The sequence below is a fragment of the Diorhabda sublineata genome, chromosome 11, assembly GCF_026230105.1.
Source record: "Diorhabda sublineata isolate icDioSubl1.1 chromosome 11, icDioSubl1.1, whole genome shotgun sequence".
In the NCBI taxonomy this organism is placed as follows: domain Eukaryota; kingdom Metazoa; phylum Arthropoda; class Insecta; order Coleoptera; family Chrysomelidae; genus Diorhabda; species Diorhabda sublineata.
The window spans coordinates 1551870-1573725 of record NC_079484.1 but is presented as its reverse complement, the minus strand read 5'-3'; the positions used below and the strand labels follow the sequence as shown (position 1 = coordinate 1573725).

The 21856-nt window shown below is 34.8% G+C and overlaps 1 protein-coding gene across 1 annotated transcript; it reads left to right on the top strand.

Annotated features, from left to right (window-relative positions):
• The first annotated feature begins 90 nt into the window (after positions 1-90).
• LOC130450257 (lissencephaly-1 homolog) lies at positions 91-21097 on the top strand. Its single transcript, XM_056788556.1, has 8 exons — positions 91-220; positions 5586-5666; positions 15947-16224; positions 16291-16458; positions 17489-17715; positions 17788-18041; positions 18093-18289; positions 19080-21097. The coding sequence occupies exons 2-8, from the start codon at positions 5629-5631 to the stop codon at positions 19151-19153; spliced, it is 1236 nt and encodes a 411-aa protein (XP_056644534.1). The 5' UTR covers positions 91-220; positions 5586-5628; the 3' UTR covers positions 19154-21097.
• Positions 21098-21856: the final 759 nt, after the last annotated feature.

Here is a 21856-nt window from a genome sequence, read left to right as displayed (position 1 = left end):
TTATTTCTGTTATTTTTAAAAATAGTAGGGGAATTTTTCCGTATATTGGCACTACTGAACGATTAGTCATTTAAAAAATGTTAAAATTTCATATTTCATGCGCATTGTATTCGTGTGGACTGTGGCAGTTGGTGGTGTTGGTGTAATAGAAAATATTAATAAATTACGTAGACTCTCTATTTGTGAAATTGTGCAAATTTTTAATTTCCTTGGAGGAAGTGTAAGTACAATTTTGTCTAATATTGATATAAAATCTATCCGAATAACACAATCTTCCCAGCATACTATTAACAGAATTTTAGCAAAATGGCCGATATCGATTTTATCTTTGAACCAGAAAATTGCTCCAAATCTATTATGAAACTTGAGAAAATCTCGTGAATACTAAGAATAAAAGAAAATTTGCTGTCTGTTATCAGATTATTTATCATAGAATTTGAACAGTTTTTAAATCTCGAGTAAAAATTTAATTTATTACGTTTTGACAGTTAACTACCTGCCAACCTTCATATTATATATAATATTATCCTTATTTGTTGTTCTTTAACCTTTGAATTAGTAACGAAGTTTGTAATAAAAAAATCCCTCAATAATTCAAAGAGATTTATTCACTTATCCAATATTATAATCTTTTAAGTATGCTTTATCTCTTGATGTCCAAGAACATTGATTTTTTTTTCTATTTATTTAAAATACTCGGATATTGATCCCTGATTAATTCACAGATGTTAATCATATGTATTAATTAAAGAAAAGTCAATTTTGGTGTCTTGTTTACAATGATATCGAGGTTTTATATAGTTATAAGACAATATTTCTTGAAATTTTAACTATCACAAATTGTCACCTTTCACCACATCTCCGAATGAATTTTTGAAGTAAATTTACGAAATTTAAATTTTTAATTATTCGAAAATATGTGATAAATGCAGTTTCGAATCGGTGTAATTTAAGGTACAATAAAATTATTGCACCATTTCAGTTAATTTACTCAATATCTGTTTTGATTTCATATCTATTATGCAATTTTTACTTTTTGTCTATCGATTATATTCACGATAAAATGCATTAATAATTATTATATACATTCTTATTCACATAATTTTTGTTATGACGGAAAAATGTAAACATCATAACATCAAATTAATGTCAAAAAAATAGAATTTGTGTTGTTTATTTACAATCACCATTGAATTGAAACTATATTTTATATATTATATAAAGTACTACTTTATATATTAATTGTTGTACCCCTGTAAGTTTTTGCGTTTGGCATATTGTAATCATAGTAATCATTCAGCACCTATCCATATTTTTGTTACAAATTTTCAATGTTTAACGTTGAAAATGAGTTTCTGCAATTCTGAGCATGCGCAGATGAAGTTCATCTCATTGTTTCACGCAAGATTTCGCACTTACAACATTATCAGATCGGTATCATTTTTATTGAGTGCTAGCTGCGATTCTAGCGAGAAATCTAGTTACTTTCGGTTTAGAAACCAACCTGTCACCACTTTGTTTTGTTTATTAAGCTTTGTGTCATTTTTAAGGTCACAAAATATTAAATAAAATTTGAGGTTAGTTTTGTTATTGACAGCCATGGTGTATTGGCGGCCATGATGTAATGCCTTAAAGGACTGTAATTATTTCATGCCTGTTTTAAATACATATTTCTAGTATAGGAAACTTAACAAGATGAAAAAATTTGATCATAATCCGTTCGACTTGTAATTTTAAAGAAACATTACCAGTTAGAATTTATACAAAAGTTATTTTATAAGGATTCTTCGTCTTAAGTATATTTAAATATTTTTCATACTGCAATCCTTTTAGTGTTTCTTGAAATATATACCGAAAGGTATTTAATTTCAATATTTTTCACTAACTTTCAGGTATTAAGTATATAATCGTTATTATCTACATGGTCTTCGATGTTTGCACTCTATTATTTATTCAAATAATAAAATTCAAGGTTATGAATAAATTGTTAAAAGAATTTGTCATGTACATATTAATAAATAAATATGAGATAATTTTCTTCAAGTTAAAGTCGAAAAATAATTGTCCATAATGGAATAAACAAAATTTATACGAGTTAATTTCAAAAATAGTGAAAAATAGTGACATTTATGGTGATTACTATTAACAAATGCCAATAACAATTAACAGATTTGACATATTTACAACAGTGTTGCCATATCTCAAGTAAATATTAATTTTGAAGCCTTACAGCAAAAAATATGATTTGTACATAAAGTGATATATTTGGACATGGTTTTGGACCAAAAAATTTACAATTTTGTTATGAAATGAAAGTTTCAACTCTTAAAATTACATCAACTCATCGTTTGTGACCATTAATTAGATTTTAAAATCACGTTTCGTACGTCAATAAAACGTGCCGACGAAAATCCGAAAATACCGACGCAACTATTTAAAATCACACGCTTAGAAGAGGGAGACACGACTCTCGGATGCATTTCCAAAAATTAAAATGAATTTTGGCAGCGATTCAACGCATCCAAAAATAATAGGAGTTAATGCAGTCTGGAAGTCTGTTAGAAGGGTGGAACGTATTTGATTTTATCGGATATAAATTACGAGTGTTGAAACGACTATAAATAAACAAGAACTATATCTGAAATTGTTAAAAACCATACACGATTCTGTATCTTGTGCTGGTGAGGTGCAATAACGCCAAAATTGGTTTACAAAGCACAGATTTTTTCTTTAAAAGCCAACCGCTGACACATTTTCTACCGAAACCCTCAACATCCTCCAGCTATAGTCAAATTAATCGACCTTATTATTGCGTTATGACCCTAAACGTAATCAAAGTCGGGAAAAACGCTTATGTATCAAATTTCGTAGCAATCGGAATTCATTTAACAACTTCCGGTCTCCATTTCCAAGTCGCCATTTTGTGAAGAAAAAAACCAATTGCAAATACGTAATCGGTGATCGGAAAAAAACCCAGACATCAAATTTCGTAGCAATCGGAATTCATTTAACAACTTCCGGTCTCCATCTTGAGTCCGCCATTTTGTTTGTAAAAAAACTAACGTCAAATTCGTAATTAATGATTGAGAAAAGATCCAGATATCAAATTTCGTGGCAATCAGAATTCATTTCACAACTTCCGGTCTCCATCTTGAGTCCGCCATTTTGTTTGTAAAAAAACTAACGTCAAATTCGTAATCAACGATTGGGAAAAGATCCAGATATCAAATTTCGTGGCAATAAGAATTCATTTAACAACTTCCGGTCTCCATCTTGAGTCCGCCATTTTGTTTGTAAAAAAACTAACGTCAAATTCGTAATCAACGATTGGGAAAAGATCTAGATATCAAATTTCGTGGCAATCGGAATTCATTTCACAACTTCCGGTCTCCATCTTGAGGCCGCCATTTTGTTTGTAAAAAAACTAACGTCAAATTCGTAATCAACGATTGGGAAAAGATCCAGATATCAAATTTCGTGGCAATAAGAATTCATTTAACAACTTCCGGTCTCCATCTTGAGTCCGCCATTTTGTTTGTAAAAAAACTAACGTCAAATTCGTAATCAACGATTGGGAAAAGATCTAGATATCAAATTTCGTGGCAATCGGAATTCATTTCACAACTTCCGGTCTCCATCTTGAGGCCGCCATTTTGTTTGTAAAAAAACTAACGTCAAATTCGTAATCAACGATTGGGAAAAGATCCAGATATCAAATTTCGTGGCAATCGGAATTCATTTCACAACTTCCGGTCTCCATCTTGAGTCCGCCATTTTGTTTGTAAAAAAACTAACGTCAAATTCGTAATCAACGATTGGGAAAAGATCCAGATATCAAATTTCGTGGCAATCGGAATTCATTTCACAACTTCCGGTCTCCATCTTGAGTCCGCCATTTTGTTTGTAAAAAAACTAACGTCAAATTCGTAATCAACGATTGGGAAAAGATCCAGATATCAAATTTCGTGGCAATAAGAATTCATTTAACAACTTCCGGTCTCCATCTTGAGTCCGCCATTTTGTTTGTAAAAAAACTAACGTCAAATTCGTAATCAACGATTGGGAAAAGATCTAGATATCAAATTTCGTGGCAATAAGAATTCATTTAACAACTTCCGGTCTCCATCTTGAGTCCGCCATTTTGTTTGTAAAAAAACTAACGTCAAATTCGTAATCAACGATTGGGAAAAGATCCAGATATCAAATTTCGTGGCAATCGGGATTTATTTCACAACTTCCGGTCTCCATCTTGAGGTCGCCATTTTGTTTGTAAAAAAACTAACGTCAAATTCGTAATCAACGATTGGGAAAAGATCCAGATATCAAATTTCGTGGCAATCGGAATTCATTTCACAACTTCCGGTCTCCATCTTGAGGTCGCCATTTTGTTTGTAAAAAAACTAACGTCAAATTCGTAATCAACGATTGGGAAAAGATCCAGATATCAAATTTCGTGGCAATCGGAATTCATTTCACAACTTCCGGTCTCCATCTTGAGTCCGCCATTTTGTTTGTAAAAAAACTAATGTTAAATTCGTAATCAACAGTTGGGAAAAGATCCAGATATCAAATTTCGTGGCAATCGGGATTTATTTCACAACTTCCGGTCTCCATCTTGAGGTCGCCATTTTGTTTGTAAAAAAACTAACGTCAAATTCGTAATCAACGATTGGGAAAAGATCCAGATATCAAATTTCGTGGCAATCGGAATTCATTTCACAACTTCCGGTCTCCATCTTGAGTCCGCCATTTTGTTTGTAAAAAAACTAACGTTAAATTCGTAATCAACAGTTGGGAAAAGATCCAGATATCAAATTTCGTGGCAATCGGGATTTATTTCACAACTTCCGGTCTCCATCTTGAGGTCGCCATTTTGTTTGTAAAAAAACTAACGTCAAATTCGTAATTAATGATTGGGAAAAGATCCAGATATCAAATTTCGTGGCAATCGGAATTCATTTAACAACTTCCGGTCACCATCTTGAGTCCGCCATTTTGTTTATAAAAAAACTAACCTCAAATTCGTAATCAACGATTGGGAAAAGATCTAGATATCAAATTTCGTGGCAATCGGGAATCATTTCACAACTTCCGGTCTCCATCTTAAGTCCGCCATTTTGTTTATAAAAAAATTAACCTCAAATTCGTAATCTTCTGACCAGCTTTTCGGCCTTTTGGCCCACTGTGCGTCATGCAGAATGACGTAAACTACTCAGTCAAGTAAAAATGACTCACATCAAATTTCGCGTTATTATAAAATTTTTGTTTTAAAAAAAATTTAACACGCGACACAAATAAAAACAAAAGGTTAGGTTAGGTTAGATATCTGACGTGTCGGATGTCCTGCGACTCCACCAAAACATTAAATTCGTTAAAGAAATCGCGTTCTAAGCGAGTAATAGAAAAAATATCGTACGCAATTCGTACGTAAACGTAATTTTTCGACTCATTTTTATAGTTTCCACTATCGACACGTCCGTTTCGACAATTTACCTATCATCATCATCGTGGAATTAACCGTTAAAATATTTAAAAAATTCGAAAAATTTATTCTACGACTCACCCGCGTGGAATTTATGTTGCAGGTGATGCTGTAGAGAATATACGAGTCGGCTTCGGAACATTATCATGAAAATGGTCTTGTCTCAACGCCAGCGAGAAGAGCTGTAAGTAAATAATAAATTAATCTAAATACGAGGGGCTGGCGGATTGTTTTTAAAAACTTTCGCGCGATAAATTTCGATTTCGCCTTGTATATATATAAATAACGGTTATCGGTTTATTCGTTTTTACGAAAAAATGATTATTTCGAGGTACGTTTAAGTGGGGTTCTGAGGACCCAAAAACTTTTTGAAAATTTTGCTTTTTACGTTTATAAATAAGAAGAAACTCATCTAGTAGACGAACTCCTCGGAGGACTCGAACCTTTTCGCGGAAAACAATAGAAAATGGTTACTGGGACAATCTCCACCGGGTTGAGACATTCCCGGGAAACCGTAGCCTCGGAAGATCCGCTGGACGTATCAGAATAAACTGCAAGGCACGTTTTACCCAGATGGAGTGTTGATGTCAACGGGAAAATAGATTTTCACGATTTTTCCTTCCCATAATTGCGTAATACGAAGATGTATTAAATATCTAGTTAGCCTAGACCAGTTCCAGCATCGAACAATAAATTATTAGAAGTGTAAGTGTAAAATAGTGAACCGGAGTTTATTGTTGGAGGTTTTCGGAATATTCTGATACAAAATAATGATTTTATTACAATTCGTTGTAAACACGTTATCGTGAGGTTATCGAAAACGTGACATTCGAACGATTATTTTCTTTTTATGGCGCATGAGGAAATAACACTTTGGATACGCCCGTTCGCTTTTTATTTAACGTCGCATCGCTAAACTGACACGGTTGATTTACATTTTACCAATAACTGTAAATATTTTGAAAACGCCAGCTAATTAAACATTCAATTGAAATATTTCGAAGGGAATTCAGGCCCTTTAGTTTAGACACTAACAGGAGCCTTTGGTCCTTCGGAAAGTCTTCGTTAGATCCTCCCAACCGCCCTCAGAATCAACTAAAAAACGACCCACTGTTTTGGAAACTCAACATTCTTCGTTTTCTTAAGTTGTATCATTAATATCGTCTAATATCACCTGGTTAACTTTACAAATTCGAGCTTTTAGAAACCCTGCAACCTCCACCTCGGTCTTGGAACCTTTCTACGTTGATGGCTTCAGTTGAACTGCATGTTTCTTTTTTTAAATCAACCAAAAAACGACCCACTGTTTTGGAAACTCAACATTCTTCGTTTTCTTAAGTTGTATCATTAATATCGTCTAATATCACCTGGTTAACTTTACAAATTCGAGCTTTTAGAAACCCTGCAACCTCCACCTCGGTCTTGGAACCTTTCTACGTTGATGGCTTCAGTTGAACTGCATGTTTCTTTTATTAAATCAACTAAAAAACGACCCACTGTTTTGGAAACTCAACATTCTTCGTTTTCTTAAGTTGTATCATTAATATCGTCTAATATCACCTGGTTAACTTTACAAATTCGAGCTTTTAGAAACCCTGCAACCTCCACCTCGGTTTTGGAACCTTTCTACGTTGATGGCTTCAGTTGAACTGCATGTTTCTTTTTTTAAATCAACTAAAAAACGACCCACTGTTTTGGAAACTCAACATTCCTCGTTTTCTTAAGTTGTATCATTAATATCGTCTAATATCACCTGGTTAACTTTACAAATTCGAGCTTTTAGAAACCCTGCAACCTCCACCTCGGTTTTGGAACCTTTCTACGTTGATGGCTTCAGTTGAACTGCATGTTTCTTTTATTAAATCAACCAAAAAACGACCCACTGTTTTGGAAACTCAACATTCTTCGTTTTCTTAAGTTGTATCATTAATATCGTCTAATATCACCTGGTTAACTTTACAAATTCGAGCTTTTAGAAACCCTGCAACCTCCACCTCGGTCTTGGAACCTTTCTACGTTGATGGCTTCAGTTGAACTGCATGTTTCTTTTATTAAATCAACTAAAAAACGACCCACTGTTTTGGAAACTCAACATTCTTCGTTTTCTTAAGTTGTATCATTAATATCGTCTAATATCACCTGGTTAACTTTACAAATTCGAGCTTTTAGAAACCCTGCAACCTCCACCTCGGTCTTGGAACCTTTCTACGATGATGGCTTCCGTTGAACTGCATGTTTCTTTTATTAAATCAACCAAAAAACGACCCACTGTTTTGGAAACTCAACATTCCTCGTTTTCTTAAGTTGTATCATTAATATCGTCTAATATCACCTGGTTAACTTTACAAATTCGAGCTTTTAGAAACCCTGCAACCTCCACCTCGGTCTTGGAACCTTTCTACGATGATGGCTTCCGTTGAACTGCATGTTTCTTTTATTAAATGAACCAAAAAACGACCCACTGTTTTGGAAACTCAACATTCTTCGTTTTCTTAAGTTGTATCATTAATATCGTCTAATATCACCTGGTTAACTTTACAAATTCGAGCTTTTAGAAACCCTGCAACCTCCACCTCGGTTTTGGAACCTTTCTACGTTGATGGCTTCAGTTGAACTGCATGTTTCTTTTATTAAATCAACCAAAAAACGACCCACTGTTTTGGAAACTCAACATTCTTCGTTTTCTTAAGTTGTATCATTAATATCGTCTAATATCACCTGGTTAACTTTACAAATTCGAGCTTTTAGAAACCCTGCAACCTCCACCTCGGTCTTGGAACCTTTCTACGTTGATGGCTTCAGTTGAACTGCATGTTTCTTTTATTAAATCAACCAAAAAACGACCCACTGTTTTGGAAACTCAACATTCCTCGTTTTCTTAAGTTGTATCATTAATATCGTCTAATATCACCTGGTTAACTTTACAAATTCGAGCTTTTAGAAACCCTGCAACCTCCACCTCGGTCTTGGAACCTTTCTACGTTGATGGCTTCAGTTGAACTGCATGTTTCTTTTATTAAATCAACCAAAAAACGACCCACTGTTTTGGAAACTCAACATTCTTCGTTTTCTTAAGTTGTATCATTAATATCGTCTAATATCACCTGGTTAACTTTACAAATTCGAGCTTTTAGAAACCCTGCAACCTCCACCTCGGTCTTGGAACCTTTCTACGTTGATGGCTTCAGTTGAACTGCATGTTTCTTTTATTAAATGAACCAAAAAACGACCCACTGTTTTGGAAACTCAACATTCTTCGTTTTCTTAAGTTGTATCATTAATATCGTCTAATATCACCTGGTTAACTTTACAAATTCGAGCTTTTAGAAACCCTGCAACCTCCACCTCGGTTTTGGAACCTTTCTACGTTGATGGCTTCAGTTGAACTGCATGTTTCTTTTATTAAATCAACCAAAAAACGACCCACTGTTTTGGAAACTCAACATTCTTCGTTTTCTTAAGTTGTATCATTAATATCGTCTAATATCACCTGGTTAACTTTACAAATTCGAGCTTTTAGAAACCCTGCAACCTCCACCTCGGTCTTGGAACCTTTCTACGTTGATGGCTTCAGTTGAACTGCATGTTTCTTTTATTAAATCAACCAAAAAACGACCCACTGTTTTGGAAACTCAACATTCCTCGTTTTCTTAAGTTGTATCATTAATATCGTCTAATATCACCTGGTTAACTTTACAAATTCGAGCTTTTAGAAACCCTGCAACCTCCACCTCGGTCTTGGAACCTTTCTACGATGATGGCTTCCGTTGAACTGCATGTTTCTTTTATTAAATCAACCAAAAAACGACCCACTGTTTTGGAAACTCAACATTCTTCGTTTTCTTAAGTTGTATCATTAATATCGTCTAATATCACCTGGTTAACTTTACAAATTCGAGCTTTTAGAAACCCTGCAACCTCCACCTCGGTCTTGGAACCTTTCTACGATGATGGCTTCCGTTGAACTGCATGTTTCTTTTATTAAATCAACCAAAAAACGACCCACTGTTTTGGAAACTCAACATTCCTCGTTTTCTTAAGTTGTATCATTAATATCGTCTAATATCACCTGGTTAACTTTACAAATTCGAGCTTTTAGAAACCCTGCAACCTCCACCTCGGTCTTGGAACCTTTCTACGTTGATGGCTTCAGTTGAACTGCATGTTTCTTTTATTAAATCAACCAAAAAACGACCCACTGTTTTGGAAACTCAACATTCCTCGTTTTCTTAAGTTGTATCATTAATATCGTCTAATATCACCTGGTTAACTTTACAAATTCGAGCTTTTAGAAACCCTGCAACCTCCACCTCGGTCTTGGAACCTTTCTACGATGATGGCTTCCGTTGAACTGCATGTTTCTTTTATTAAATCAACCAAAAAACGACCCACTGTTTTGGAAACTCAACATTCTTCGTTTTCTTAAGTTGTATCATTAATATCGTCTAATATCACCTGGTTAACTTTACAAATTCGAGCTTTTAGAAACCCTGCAACCTCCACCTCGGTCTTGGAACCTTTCTACGATGATGGCTTCCGTTGAACTGCATGTTTCTTTTATTAAATCAACCAAAAAACGACCCACTGTTTTGGAAACTCAACATTCCTCGTTTTCTTAAGTTGTATCATTAATATCGTCTAATATCACCTGGTTAACTTTACAAATTCGAGCTTTTAGAAACCCTGCAACCTCCACCTCGGTCTTGGAACCTTTCTACGATGATGGCTTCCGTTGAACTGCATGTTTCTTTTATTAAATCAACCAAAAAACGACCCACTGTTTTGGAAACTCAACATTCCTCGTTTTCTTAAGTTGTATCATTAATATCGTCTAATATCACCTGGTTAACTTTACAAATTCGAGCTTTTAGAAACCCTGCAACCTCCACCTCGGTCTTGGAACCTTTCTACGATGATGGCTTCCGTTGAACTGCATGTTTCTTTTATTAAATCAACCAAAAAACGACCCACTGTTTTGGAAACTCAACATTCCTCGTTTTCTTAAGTTGTATCATTAATATCGTCTAATATCACCTGGTTAACTTTACAAATTCGAGCTTTTAGAAACCCTGCAACCTCCACCTCGGTCTTGGAACCTTTCTACGTTGATGGCTTCAGTTGAACTGCATGTTTCTTTTATTAAATCAACCAAAAAACGACCCACTGTTTTGGAAACTCAACATTCCTCGTTTTCTTAAGTTGTATCATTAATATCGTCTAATATCACCTGGTTAACTTTACAAATTCGAGCTTTTAGAAACCCTGCAACCTCCACCTCGGTCTTGGAACCTTTCTACGATGATGGCTTCCGTTGAACTGCATGTTTCTTTTATTAAATCAACCAAAAAACGACCCACTGTTTTGGAAACTCAACATTCCTCGTTTTCTTAAGTTGTATCATTAATATCGTCTAATATCACCTGGTTAACTTTACAAATTCGAGCTTTTAGAAACCCTGCAACCTCCACCTCGGTCTTGGAACCTTTCTACGATGATGGCTTCCGTTGAACTGCATGTTTCTTTTATTAAATCAACCAAAAAACGACCCACTGTTTTGGAAACTCAACATTCCTCGTTTTCTTAAGTTGTATCATTAATATCGTCTAATATCACCTGGTTAACTTTACAAATTCGAGCTTTTAGAAACCCTGCAACCTCCACCTCGGTCTTGGAACCTTTCTACGATGATGGCTTCCGTTGAACTGCATGTTTCTTTTATTAAATCAACCAAAAAACGACCCACTGTTTTGGAAACTCAACATTCCTCGTTTTCTTAAGTTGTATCATTAATATCGTCTAATATCACCTGGTTAACTTTACAAATTCGAGCTTTTAGAAACCCTGCAACCTCCACCTCGGTCTTGGAACCTTTCTACGATGATGGCTTCCGTTGAACTGCATGTTTCTTTTATTAAATCAACCAAAAAACGACCCACTGTTTTGGAAACTCAACATTCTTCGTTTTCTTAAGTTGTATCATTAATATCGTTCTCTAGTCTTCGATATCGTCTAATATCACCTGGTGAACTTTACAAATTCGAGCTTTTAGAAACCCTGCAACCTCCACCTCGGTCTTGGAACCTTTCTACGTTGATGGCTTCAGTTGAACTGCATGTTTCTTTTTTTAAATCAACTAAAAAACGACCCATCTCAAAGACCCTCGATTATTCCCAAATTACCCCATCCGAAAAGAAAATACCCCCTATTACCAAACACAGGATATTTGGAATCCATATAATCACTAGTCGCGTGAAGTTTTATTGAGTCTTTTAGGTAGGGCTGCTCGCAACGAAACTGAATCCCTCAACATGCAATTTAATTATTAAATTTTACCGAAGTATACTTTGTTTAGTTGAATGAACTTTTCCGTTTTTCCAATACTGTTTTATTTTAAATTAATGTTAATACACTCATTTCTTTAATTTATTCAAACACTTACACTACACTTAACTAATTTATTCAATGCGTATGGAATAAATTCAATTTTACCGTTATTACGTGTAAAAAAAAATGAAACGTGTCGATTTTTATCCTTAAATTGACAATTTAAATAGAATATAATCCACCCCCAACATCCCCTCTGGATTATAAGCGCCCCCTCGACAATTTTGTCGTGTGGCGCCTCGTTGGAAAGGGATTTTAGTTTGTAATCTAGAGGAATCGAATCGGGGGATCTAGCCGGCCATTCGATATTGTTTCGAGGGAACTTTCCATCGAAAATTGACCCAAATTCAACGTGGAAATATGGAGAAACGTCGATTTCCTGACGTGCGAATCTGCGTATCTTGTTTTCAAACACATTTAGCCTTGACAATGGCAAATGGGCGTCATCCGTCGTCGTGCCAACGGAATGACGTCGACGTCGCCGTCGGTTTCAGTCTCCTCGTCGCCCTTTATCGATTTCTGTGGTTTATTCATTACGTCCTTCGCTTCGGCATGAATGAATAAATCTATTTTAGTCTATTTGACGAATTTAAACGTCGTCGTACGGACACCGACGACAGCGAACGTTCTGCCGGTCGAATTTACGGGAAAAAATCAAAAAAAACTGCATGTGTGATCGAAAAAAATTATACAACGCACTTCCCGAAAAACCTACGCCTTGATTTCGCCTACAGATTTGATCGGTCGTCACTTCATTTGAGTTGTTGGACTTCGTAGACCGTACGGTCTCGTCGAAACTTTGCTACCCGATATTTTACCGTTTAAACCGAATGAGAAATCTCGCCCGTATCGGATCGAATGGATTAACGCCTTTCAAAACAAAATTAAACAACGTGGCGTCTCCAAATTTGGTACATTGTAATACGACGGGTATTTTTCAAGCAACTACCACCATCTGTAGGTCAAACTAGGTACTTCTGGGACCTTTTTTTCATGTAATAAAACGAATCTTTGTTTTTTTTGTGCCATCGTGTGAAACGCATTATCCTAACTGTTAAAAAAAAATGTATGCGAGTTGAATACGATCTCTGTATGCATATTAATTTCGATTGTATCTAATGCCGCATGTTGAATGATAAATTTACCGGAAACCAATTTGTACTCGATGAAAAACGTGTAAATGAATAGAGATACGTTTTAAAATTGATTTCGCGCCTCGCTTTTTATTCAAATAAAACCAAACGAAAACAATTATTCGGTATTAATACGGAAAAATATGAAAAATTATCGATTTTCGGCTTTATTTTTATAGTTATTTTCTTTAATTTCCCTTATACGGACTAAGAGCAATCGCCCCAATGTGTTTTCATCCCTGCGAACCTTTGAATCTCGATCGTTTTTTCGTCGCTTACATTTTATATTCAACTTGTATATTCAGAGCGTAAAAATTATCTATGGAATCGCGTTTACACCATAAAACAAAAAAATACGAAACAATAACGAGGTACATACGAGAAAATCGATTCTTTACTCAACGACCACCATTTTGTCAAGACTGGTTACGAAAAAATGGTTTTATTATAAAAATTTTTTTACATTCGAATGCTCCCCTTCAATATACTCCCCCTCCCTTCGCCACACACCTTTCCATACGTTTTTTCCATTGATCGAGGCAATCCTGGAAGTTCTTCGATGTTTGAGGCTGTTTTGCCTCGATTTTTGCCTTCAACGATGTTGAATCATCGATGCATTGTCTCTTGGTAAAACAGTGGGTTTTTCTTCGATGTTTGAGGCTGTTTTGCCTCGATTTTTGCCTTCAACGATGTTGAATTATAAATGCATTGTCTCTTGGTAAAACAGTGGGTTTTTCTTCGATGTTTGAGGCTGTTTTGCCTCGATTTTTGCCTTCAACGATGTTGAATTATAAATGCATTGTCTCTTGGTAAAACAGTGGGTTTTTCTTCGATGTTTGAGGCTGTTTTGCCTCGATTTTTGCCTTCAACGATGTTGAATTATAAATGCATTGTCTCTTGGTAAAACAGTGGGTTTTTCTTCGATGTTTGAGGCTGTTTTGCCTCGATTTTTGCCTTCAACGATGTTGAATTATAAATGCATTGTCTCTTGGTAAAACAGTGGGTTTTTCTTCGATGTTTGAGGCTGTTTTGCCTCGATTTTTGCCTCCATTGATGTTGAATCATCGATCCATTGTCTCTTGGTGAAACAGTAGGTTTTTCTTCAATGTTTGAGGCTGTTTTGCCTCGATTTTTGCCTCCATTGATGTTGAATCATCGATCCATTGTCTCTTGGTAAAACAGTAGGTTTTTCTTCAATGTTTGAGGTTGTTTTGCCTCGATTTTTGCCTCCATTGATGTTGAATCATCGATGCATTGTCTCTTGGTGAAACAGTAGGTTTTTCTTCAATGTTTGAGGCTGTTTTGCCTCGATTTGTGCCTCCATTGATGTTGAATCATCGATGCATTGTCTCTTGGTGAAACAGTAGGTTTTTCTTCAATGTTTGAGGTTGTTTTGCCTCGATTTTTGCCTCCATTGATGTTGAATCATCGATGCATTGTCTCTTGGTAAAACAGTAGGTTTTTCTTCAATGTTTGAGGCTGTTTTGCCTCGATTTTTGCCTCCATTGATGTTGAATCATCGATGCATTGTCTCTTGGTAAAACAGTAGGTTTTTCTTCAATGTTTGAGGCTGTTTTGCCTCGATTTTTGCCTCCATTGATGTTGAATCATCGATGCATTGTCTCTTGGTGAAACAGTAGGTTTTTCTTCAATGTTTGAGGTTGTTTTGCCTCGATTTTTGCCTCCATTGATGTTGAATCATCGATCCATTGTCTCTTGGTAAAACAGTAGGTTTTTCTTCAATGTTTGAGGCTGTTTTGCCTCGATTTTTGCCTCCATTGATGTTGAATCATCGATGCATTGTCTCTTGGTGAAACAGTAGGTTTTTCTTCAATGTTTGAGGTTGTTTTGCCTCGATTTTTGCCTCCATTGATGTTGAATCATCGATCCATTGTCTCTTGGTGAAACAGTAGGTTTTTCTTCAATGTTTGAGGTTGTTTTGCCTCGATTTTTGCCTCCATTGATGTTGAATCATCGATGCATTGTCTCTTGGTGAAACAGTAGGTTTTTCTTCGATGTTTGAGGCTGTTTTGCCTCGATTTTTGCCTTCAACGATGTTGAATCATCGATCCATTGTCTCTTGGTAAAACAGTAGGTTTTTCTTCAATGTTTGAGGTTGTTTTGCCTCGATTTTTGCCTCCATTGATGTTGAATCATCGATGCATTGTCTCTTGGTGAAACAGTAGGTTTTTCTTCAATGTTTGAGGCTGTTTTGTATCATGTCATGCGTAATTCCTCGTGTAGTCAGCGTTTAGAATCATCCGGATGCTCATTCGACGATCTGCACGCACAATTTGATTGATTTTGGTCAGTTTGTTTCCGGAGTTGAAACAGTCACAGGGCGACCTGGGCGCTGGTCATCTTCAGTGGCCTCCATACAGCCCCGATCTGACACCATCTGATCACCACTTATTTCGAAATTTGCAAAATTCTTTGAATGGTCAAACTCTCACTAAAGACGATAACCTTCAATCGCACCTGGTTCAGTTTTTAGCCGATGAGGACCAGAAATTTTATGAGCGCGCGGAATCACTAAGCCGACAAAATGTCACGGAAAACAAATAATCGATTAAAAAACCGAAATTACTTTGTCGCCAATCCAATATTGAAGCAGATTCTTTAATAGTTTTCAGAGCACGCCCGGTATTATTTAAATGTCGGCGTAAATTAGAGATTGCGTTCTCATTATTATTTTTCATTAACCCAAACACGAATTTCTAAATATTACACAACAATAGAATAATATTCCACTTGAAAAATTCCTTTCTCCGAGTAGCGAATAGCGGCGGCTTCTTTTTTTATGTAACAATCAGATCAATATTTCTTTCGTTCTCATTTCAAAACAACAACAACAATAATACTTTATCGAACAGTTTACGATGGCCCGGTATATTAAAATCCTCCATTCAACTGTAAAAAAATTCTAACAATTTTGTTTTTGTCGAAGTAATAAAGCCATCGCTGATTACCTCAGCAGTAATGGGTATACGGATGCCTTGGAAGCCTTCAAGAAAGAGGCCGATATGCCGGGAGAAGTCGAAAGAAAATTCGGCGGTCTTCTAGAAAAAAAATGGACGTCGGTCATCAGGTTACAGAAAAAAGTAATGGAATTGGAATCGAAATTGAACGAAGCCGAAAAGGAGTACATCGAAGGCGCCCCCACACGAAATAAACGAACCCCATCGGAATGGATACCTCGACCTCCGGAAAAATTCTGTCTCACAGGTTTGTTGTAACCTAACCTCACAGATACAGAAGTCCACGTACTTATTCGTATTTTTATGTTATTAGGTCACCGAGCGCCTGTGACTCGAGTAATTTGTCACCCTGTATTCAGTTTGATGGTATCTGCGAGCGAAGACGCCACGATCAAAGTATGGGACTTCGAAACAGGCGAATTTGAACGTACCCTCAAAGGCCACACGGATTGCGTTCAGGATATAGCTTTCGATACATCCGGTAAAATATTTTACATTTTATATAAATATATATGTGACATACTGTATTATTTACATTGTTTTGCTCTAATTTCCTCCATCCTGGTTTTTGTTTGGCAAAAAGGCTCATCGATATAATTATAGGGCAGGACAATAAAAATCTGATAAATTACATATATGTAAACCTGTAAATCTCAAAAACAAAACAGAAATGACAATCTATTAACTTATTTTGATGTATAAGATTAAAAACTGGGTTTATACAAGAGACGAAGTGCCTCGAAACAGTATTGGGAATTGTAAGTAGTACTACAAGTAGAACCCTTGAACGGAAACATAGAAAGGAAACTATTAGACGGTATCAACACAAAATATGGAAGACAACCAAGGGAAAAACCAAACAAGAACCTGGGATGATAAATTAGAAAAAATCCTGAAAGAACCTGGACCAAATTGACTAAAAAACAAAATGAATAAAAATAGGATGAATGGGTATAATTGAAACTTACACCTCTAGTTACATATATCCAAATATTGAAACAGAAATGACAATCTATTAACTTATTTTGATGTATAAGATTAAAAACTGGGTTTATACAAGAGACGAACTGCCTCGAAACAGTATTGGGAATTGTAAGTAGTACTACAAGTAGAACCCTTGAACGGAAACATAGAAAGGAAACTATTAGACGGTATCAACACAAAATATGGAAGACAACCAAGGGAAAAACCAAACAAGAACCTGGGATGATAAATTAGAAAAAATCCTGAAAGAACCTGGACCAAATTGACTACAAAACAAAATAAATAAAAATAGGATGAATGGGTATAATTGAAACCTACACCTCAGGTTACATATATCCAAATATTGAAACAGAAATGACAATCTGTTAACCTATTTTGATGTATAAGATTGAAAACTGGGTTTGTACAAGAGACGAAGTGCCTCGAAACAGTATTGGGAATCCCATGTCTTTATATCCACTTCCTTCCAAGTTAAATTGTGTATTTCGTCCGAGATGAATTATCTAATTGAATGTATGTTGTTTTAGGAAAATTGTTGGTGTCTTGTAGCGCCGATATGAGTATAAAATTATGGGATTTTCAACAAACATACGAATGTGTACGTACTATGTTGGGACACGATCACAATGTTTCCAGCGTATCCTTCATGCCGGCTGGTGATTTCGTTATTTCGTCTAGTAGGGATAAGACCATCAAGATGTGGGAAGTATCCACCGGATATTGTGTCAAAACGTATTCCGGTCATCGGGATTGGGTAAGGGCTAATAACCGTGAAAAACAATATTAGTACACGATGAAAAAATATGTAATTCAACTTTGTGTTTAGGTGAGAATGGTACGAGCATCGCCGGATGGAACGTTATTAGCAAGTTGCTCCAACGATCAGAGTGTCAGAATTTGGGTAGCCTCGTCTAAAGAATGTAGGGCGGAATTAAGGGCGCACGATCACGTAGTTGAATGTATATGTTGGGCGCCGGATTCTGCAGCTGGACCGATTAATGAAGCTGCCGGAGCTGATAATAAAAAGGGGGCACATAATGGACCTTTCCTCGCTTCGGCTTCTAGAGATAAAACAATTAGGTAAGACGTTTAGGATTAATTTAACAAATGTTTTCAACTGTTTATTTACAGGATATGGGATGTCGGTGCTGGTATTGCTCTATTTGTGTTAACGGGACACGACAATTGGGTAAGAGGAGTAGTATTTCATCCCGGAGGCAAATTTTTGGTATCTGCTAGCGATGACAAAACGCTTAGGGTTTGGGATTTGAGGAATAAACGTTGTATGAAGACTCTGGAGGCACATAAACATTTTTGCACATCTTTGGGTAAGAACTATAACTAATATCAAATTATTTCACTTTACAATTCGTTCATGTGTTTGTTTTATAGTTTTTTTACTCCATTACATGTTTTTAGTATCGGTTTCTGTGATAGCTATTTATATTTGGAATCTTGGTACATTTGACCTACTCCAGTAAAATCGTTATTTGCCTAAAACTTTTAGTGATACAACTTTAGGTAAAAATGTGACTAAATTTAAACTTGAAAATCATTATCTTACCCCCAAAGAGTATTCTGCAGCCACTATGTTAATTAGAAAAACTTGTTACAAGTACAGTTTTGGTACAGAGATCCCATGTGGTACAATATTTTTATTCTACACTATTAAAAAAGTCCAAATTTATAATAGGTCATAGTAATTGTGAGCTAACAGCACTGATCTCAATCCAATAGAGCCTTTTTTGTGTGTAATTGTATTTTTTTGGAGCTTTATCATATTTATTGACTAAAATGAGATTTGAAATATACCCCGATATACCTAGTAATTGACTTTAGAGGGGCTATTAAAACTTCCATTATTTTTAGTGGTCGGGATTCAAAAAACATCAATTTCATATTTATAAAATTCATTGCAATATTATATAAAAATCATATAATTAACTGTACATATTGTCGAAGAGAGCAATTTCTTAAATATGTGAAATATCCATTTAGTACATTTGAACTACTATTATTTAATATTGAAAAGTCATTAATAAATTTTTCTGAGGAATTTCCTCAGATATCCAATTGATACATTTGAACTACTCTTATAGTACTATGTTATTGTTGCAGATTTCCACAAGACGCACCCCTACGTCATCTCGGGCAGTGTAGATCAATCTGTAAAAGTGTGGGAATGTCGTTAAGTTCCACACGAGTGTCGTAATATCTAGATTTCTTTTTTCCAAGCGGGTCGAAATAAGAATGTTCTCGAAAAAATAATGACACTAGTTCCGTTAAGATCAACCAGTGCGTGCAAGTAGAACGTTTCAGCCCTGGTACAGATTCCCTTTACCCCTTTTTATTTTTTCTTTTAAATAAAAAAAGTTTATTTAACAATATTATTTAAGAAATAACTTATATATATATATATATTTTTTTTTTGTTAATTTTAATCCACAGCTCTAGAAGTTTCACGTATAATTTTTACTATGTTGAATGTTTTTTTTTTAATGCATACGATATTTGTATAATTCTTATGTTTCTATGTGATATTCTAGTGGGATTTTTAGAGCGTAACTTTAGCATATATTTAAATATAGATGCTTTTTAGAATAACTTGCAAAAATCGTGAGTAGCTAATTATTTAGATAGCGGGAGTGTGGTTTTACCAGCACTGGTTACAGATCCCGGACAACTTATTTCAACAATTATATATATATATAAAAAATTACAATTCTTCTGCTAAACAGCATTATTGCAACCACTGTTCAAATTTAAACCGGTATTTTTTTGTGAAATCAACCTTAACTTCAATTACTTCGCCAAAAGAACTACCAATATTCTTATAAAACAGAAATTGGATATTTTTGTAACTTTATTTCAAAATGTAAGAACAGTAGGTCATCGATAACTTGTGGATAAACTGACCCAACAGCTGCCGTACTTGAACTATTTCATCTGAAATTGTTTATTTACCATACAAACTCCACAATACAAAATCAAAAGAGAAAGATCACAATTAAACTAATAGAAGTTAAGTAATCGGTTTGTTTAAATAATTTCACATAGTTTCGCATCCATGGAAATCATTCGAAACCTATAGAACGATTTTTTTTTGTGTAAAAGTGTCATTTTCTAATTTTGACTCCATTTTATAAAAATTCTTATATAGATTACAACTATGTTTAAAATATGTCAATTTTTCTAGTAAAAGAAAATAAGTATCAGTATTTTTAACAAACACAGGGGAACGAACAAAATCTTCGGAATCGTTTTATTTTCAAGAGCCATATTATAGAATAAATACTCCATAATAAGTCACAGTGGTAGGATTAAATAAATGATTCAATACCATGTGTAGAATTGTTCTGTATTGATTAGATACCTTGAGGTTCATTTGAACTACTAGTATGTGATTTTCATCTTACATATAGAAGAAATGAAACCTTTTTATTTACCATTTTGATTAATATCCGGGGATACATTTGAACTACTGTATCTAATTTATAAAAAAACTATACGGATTTTGACAATTTAACTTATATCTTTGAACTGTACTGATAATATCAATTGAATAGATACCTTGAGGTTCATTTGAACTACTAGTATATTATATTGAAAGTTAACAATATATAGATTACACATTTATGTAGTAGAATGCAAGATCTAGTTTTTATCCTATTATGTGACATAATAAAATTTCTTTTTTTGTCAAAATCTGTTATATTTAGTTATTTTTTTTTAAATCTTACTCTTGAAAATTTGTTCTGTTAATGGATTTGAGTAACTTCTAATTTTTTATATGGTAATCTCGCTCCGCAAAAGAACCAACTCAAGTTTTGTCGATCTTTTGAGCGTTTAGTACTAGTTTTATATGAAAAAAAATAAACAATCGTGACAACAAGTTTAATAAACTATAAGTGCTAATTAATTTCGCGTATATTCCATGTAGTTAAGATTTCCTCAAAAGGTAGACGAAGTTTTCTCAGCTTGCTTGAACCTGCATGTTGCACAACTATTTATGTAACCACTCGTGTACTTTCACATGCATATAATATTGTACTCTTTAATAGAAGTTGTGAATAAATACTTGTCTGTATATATTTAAGAATAAAATTTCTCCCAATGAGTATCGTTTTTCATTATTTGTCCCATACTGTAACTATAGAGCAAATTTTGATCAAGACCGAAATTAGGTCGAAAAGACAAGATTTGTGTCCATTAAAAACATATTTCTATTAAAAAAAGACTACAATCAAAGTGTCAAAACATAAAAAGGATATGGGAAGTAAAAATTGATGAAGCACTTTCATCCCTAGACGAATTCTTTGGCTCATAATGAATTTGTACTTTTTGTTTCTATGGATAAATAAATACATAGGCAACAAATTACAAAATGGAATCGAAGAGTTTCAAATTATTCTTCAATCGCAGTTCGGAAGTCGGGAAGAGTGCGTGGTACTTTTGCAAAAACGCGATCCTTGAGAAGGACCAACAGGAATCAATCATAGGGCCCGTTTTTAAGAATTTCTGGTACGTCTTCCACTATGTTGAACGATTTGGTAGAGGCGAATTAATTGTTGAAATTCGATAAACAGTTTCGTAATCTGCGTTTATATTCAGATCCGAAATAACAAAAAAACTTGTTCTTGAATCGTAAACGCGTATCGGTTTTTCATTCTTCTACTCTACGAACACGTGATATCAAATCTCACATTGAACGTATCGATAATATTTAGTAATTCATTATCACTTGCAGACTAAAGTTGCTTCAGAGGCAAAAAGGTAATTGTTTTGCTCTTACCTGTCCAACAAAATAACTAAATACTTGTTTCTTTTAGATCTACAGTAATATTTATATAATCTACAATACAGTATCTAGGAAAAACATAATTATTTCATATTCA

What these genes read in the sequence shown, in the direction of transcription:
- LOC130450257 (XM_056788556.1), top strand. Translation starts at nt 5,629, where the DNA reads ATGAAAATGGTCTTGTCTCAACGCCAGCGAGAAGAGCT. An exon ending in TCTAGAGATAAAACAATTAG is followed by an intron (nt 18,042 to 18,092) that starts GTAAGACGTTTA and finishes GTTTATTTACAG; the next exon opens with GATATGGGATGTCGGTGCTG. An exon ending in ACATTTTTGCACATCTTTGG is followed by an intron (nt 18,290 to 19,079) that starts GTAAGAACTATA and finishes TTATTGTTGCAG; the next exon opens with ATTTCCACAAGACGCACCCC.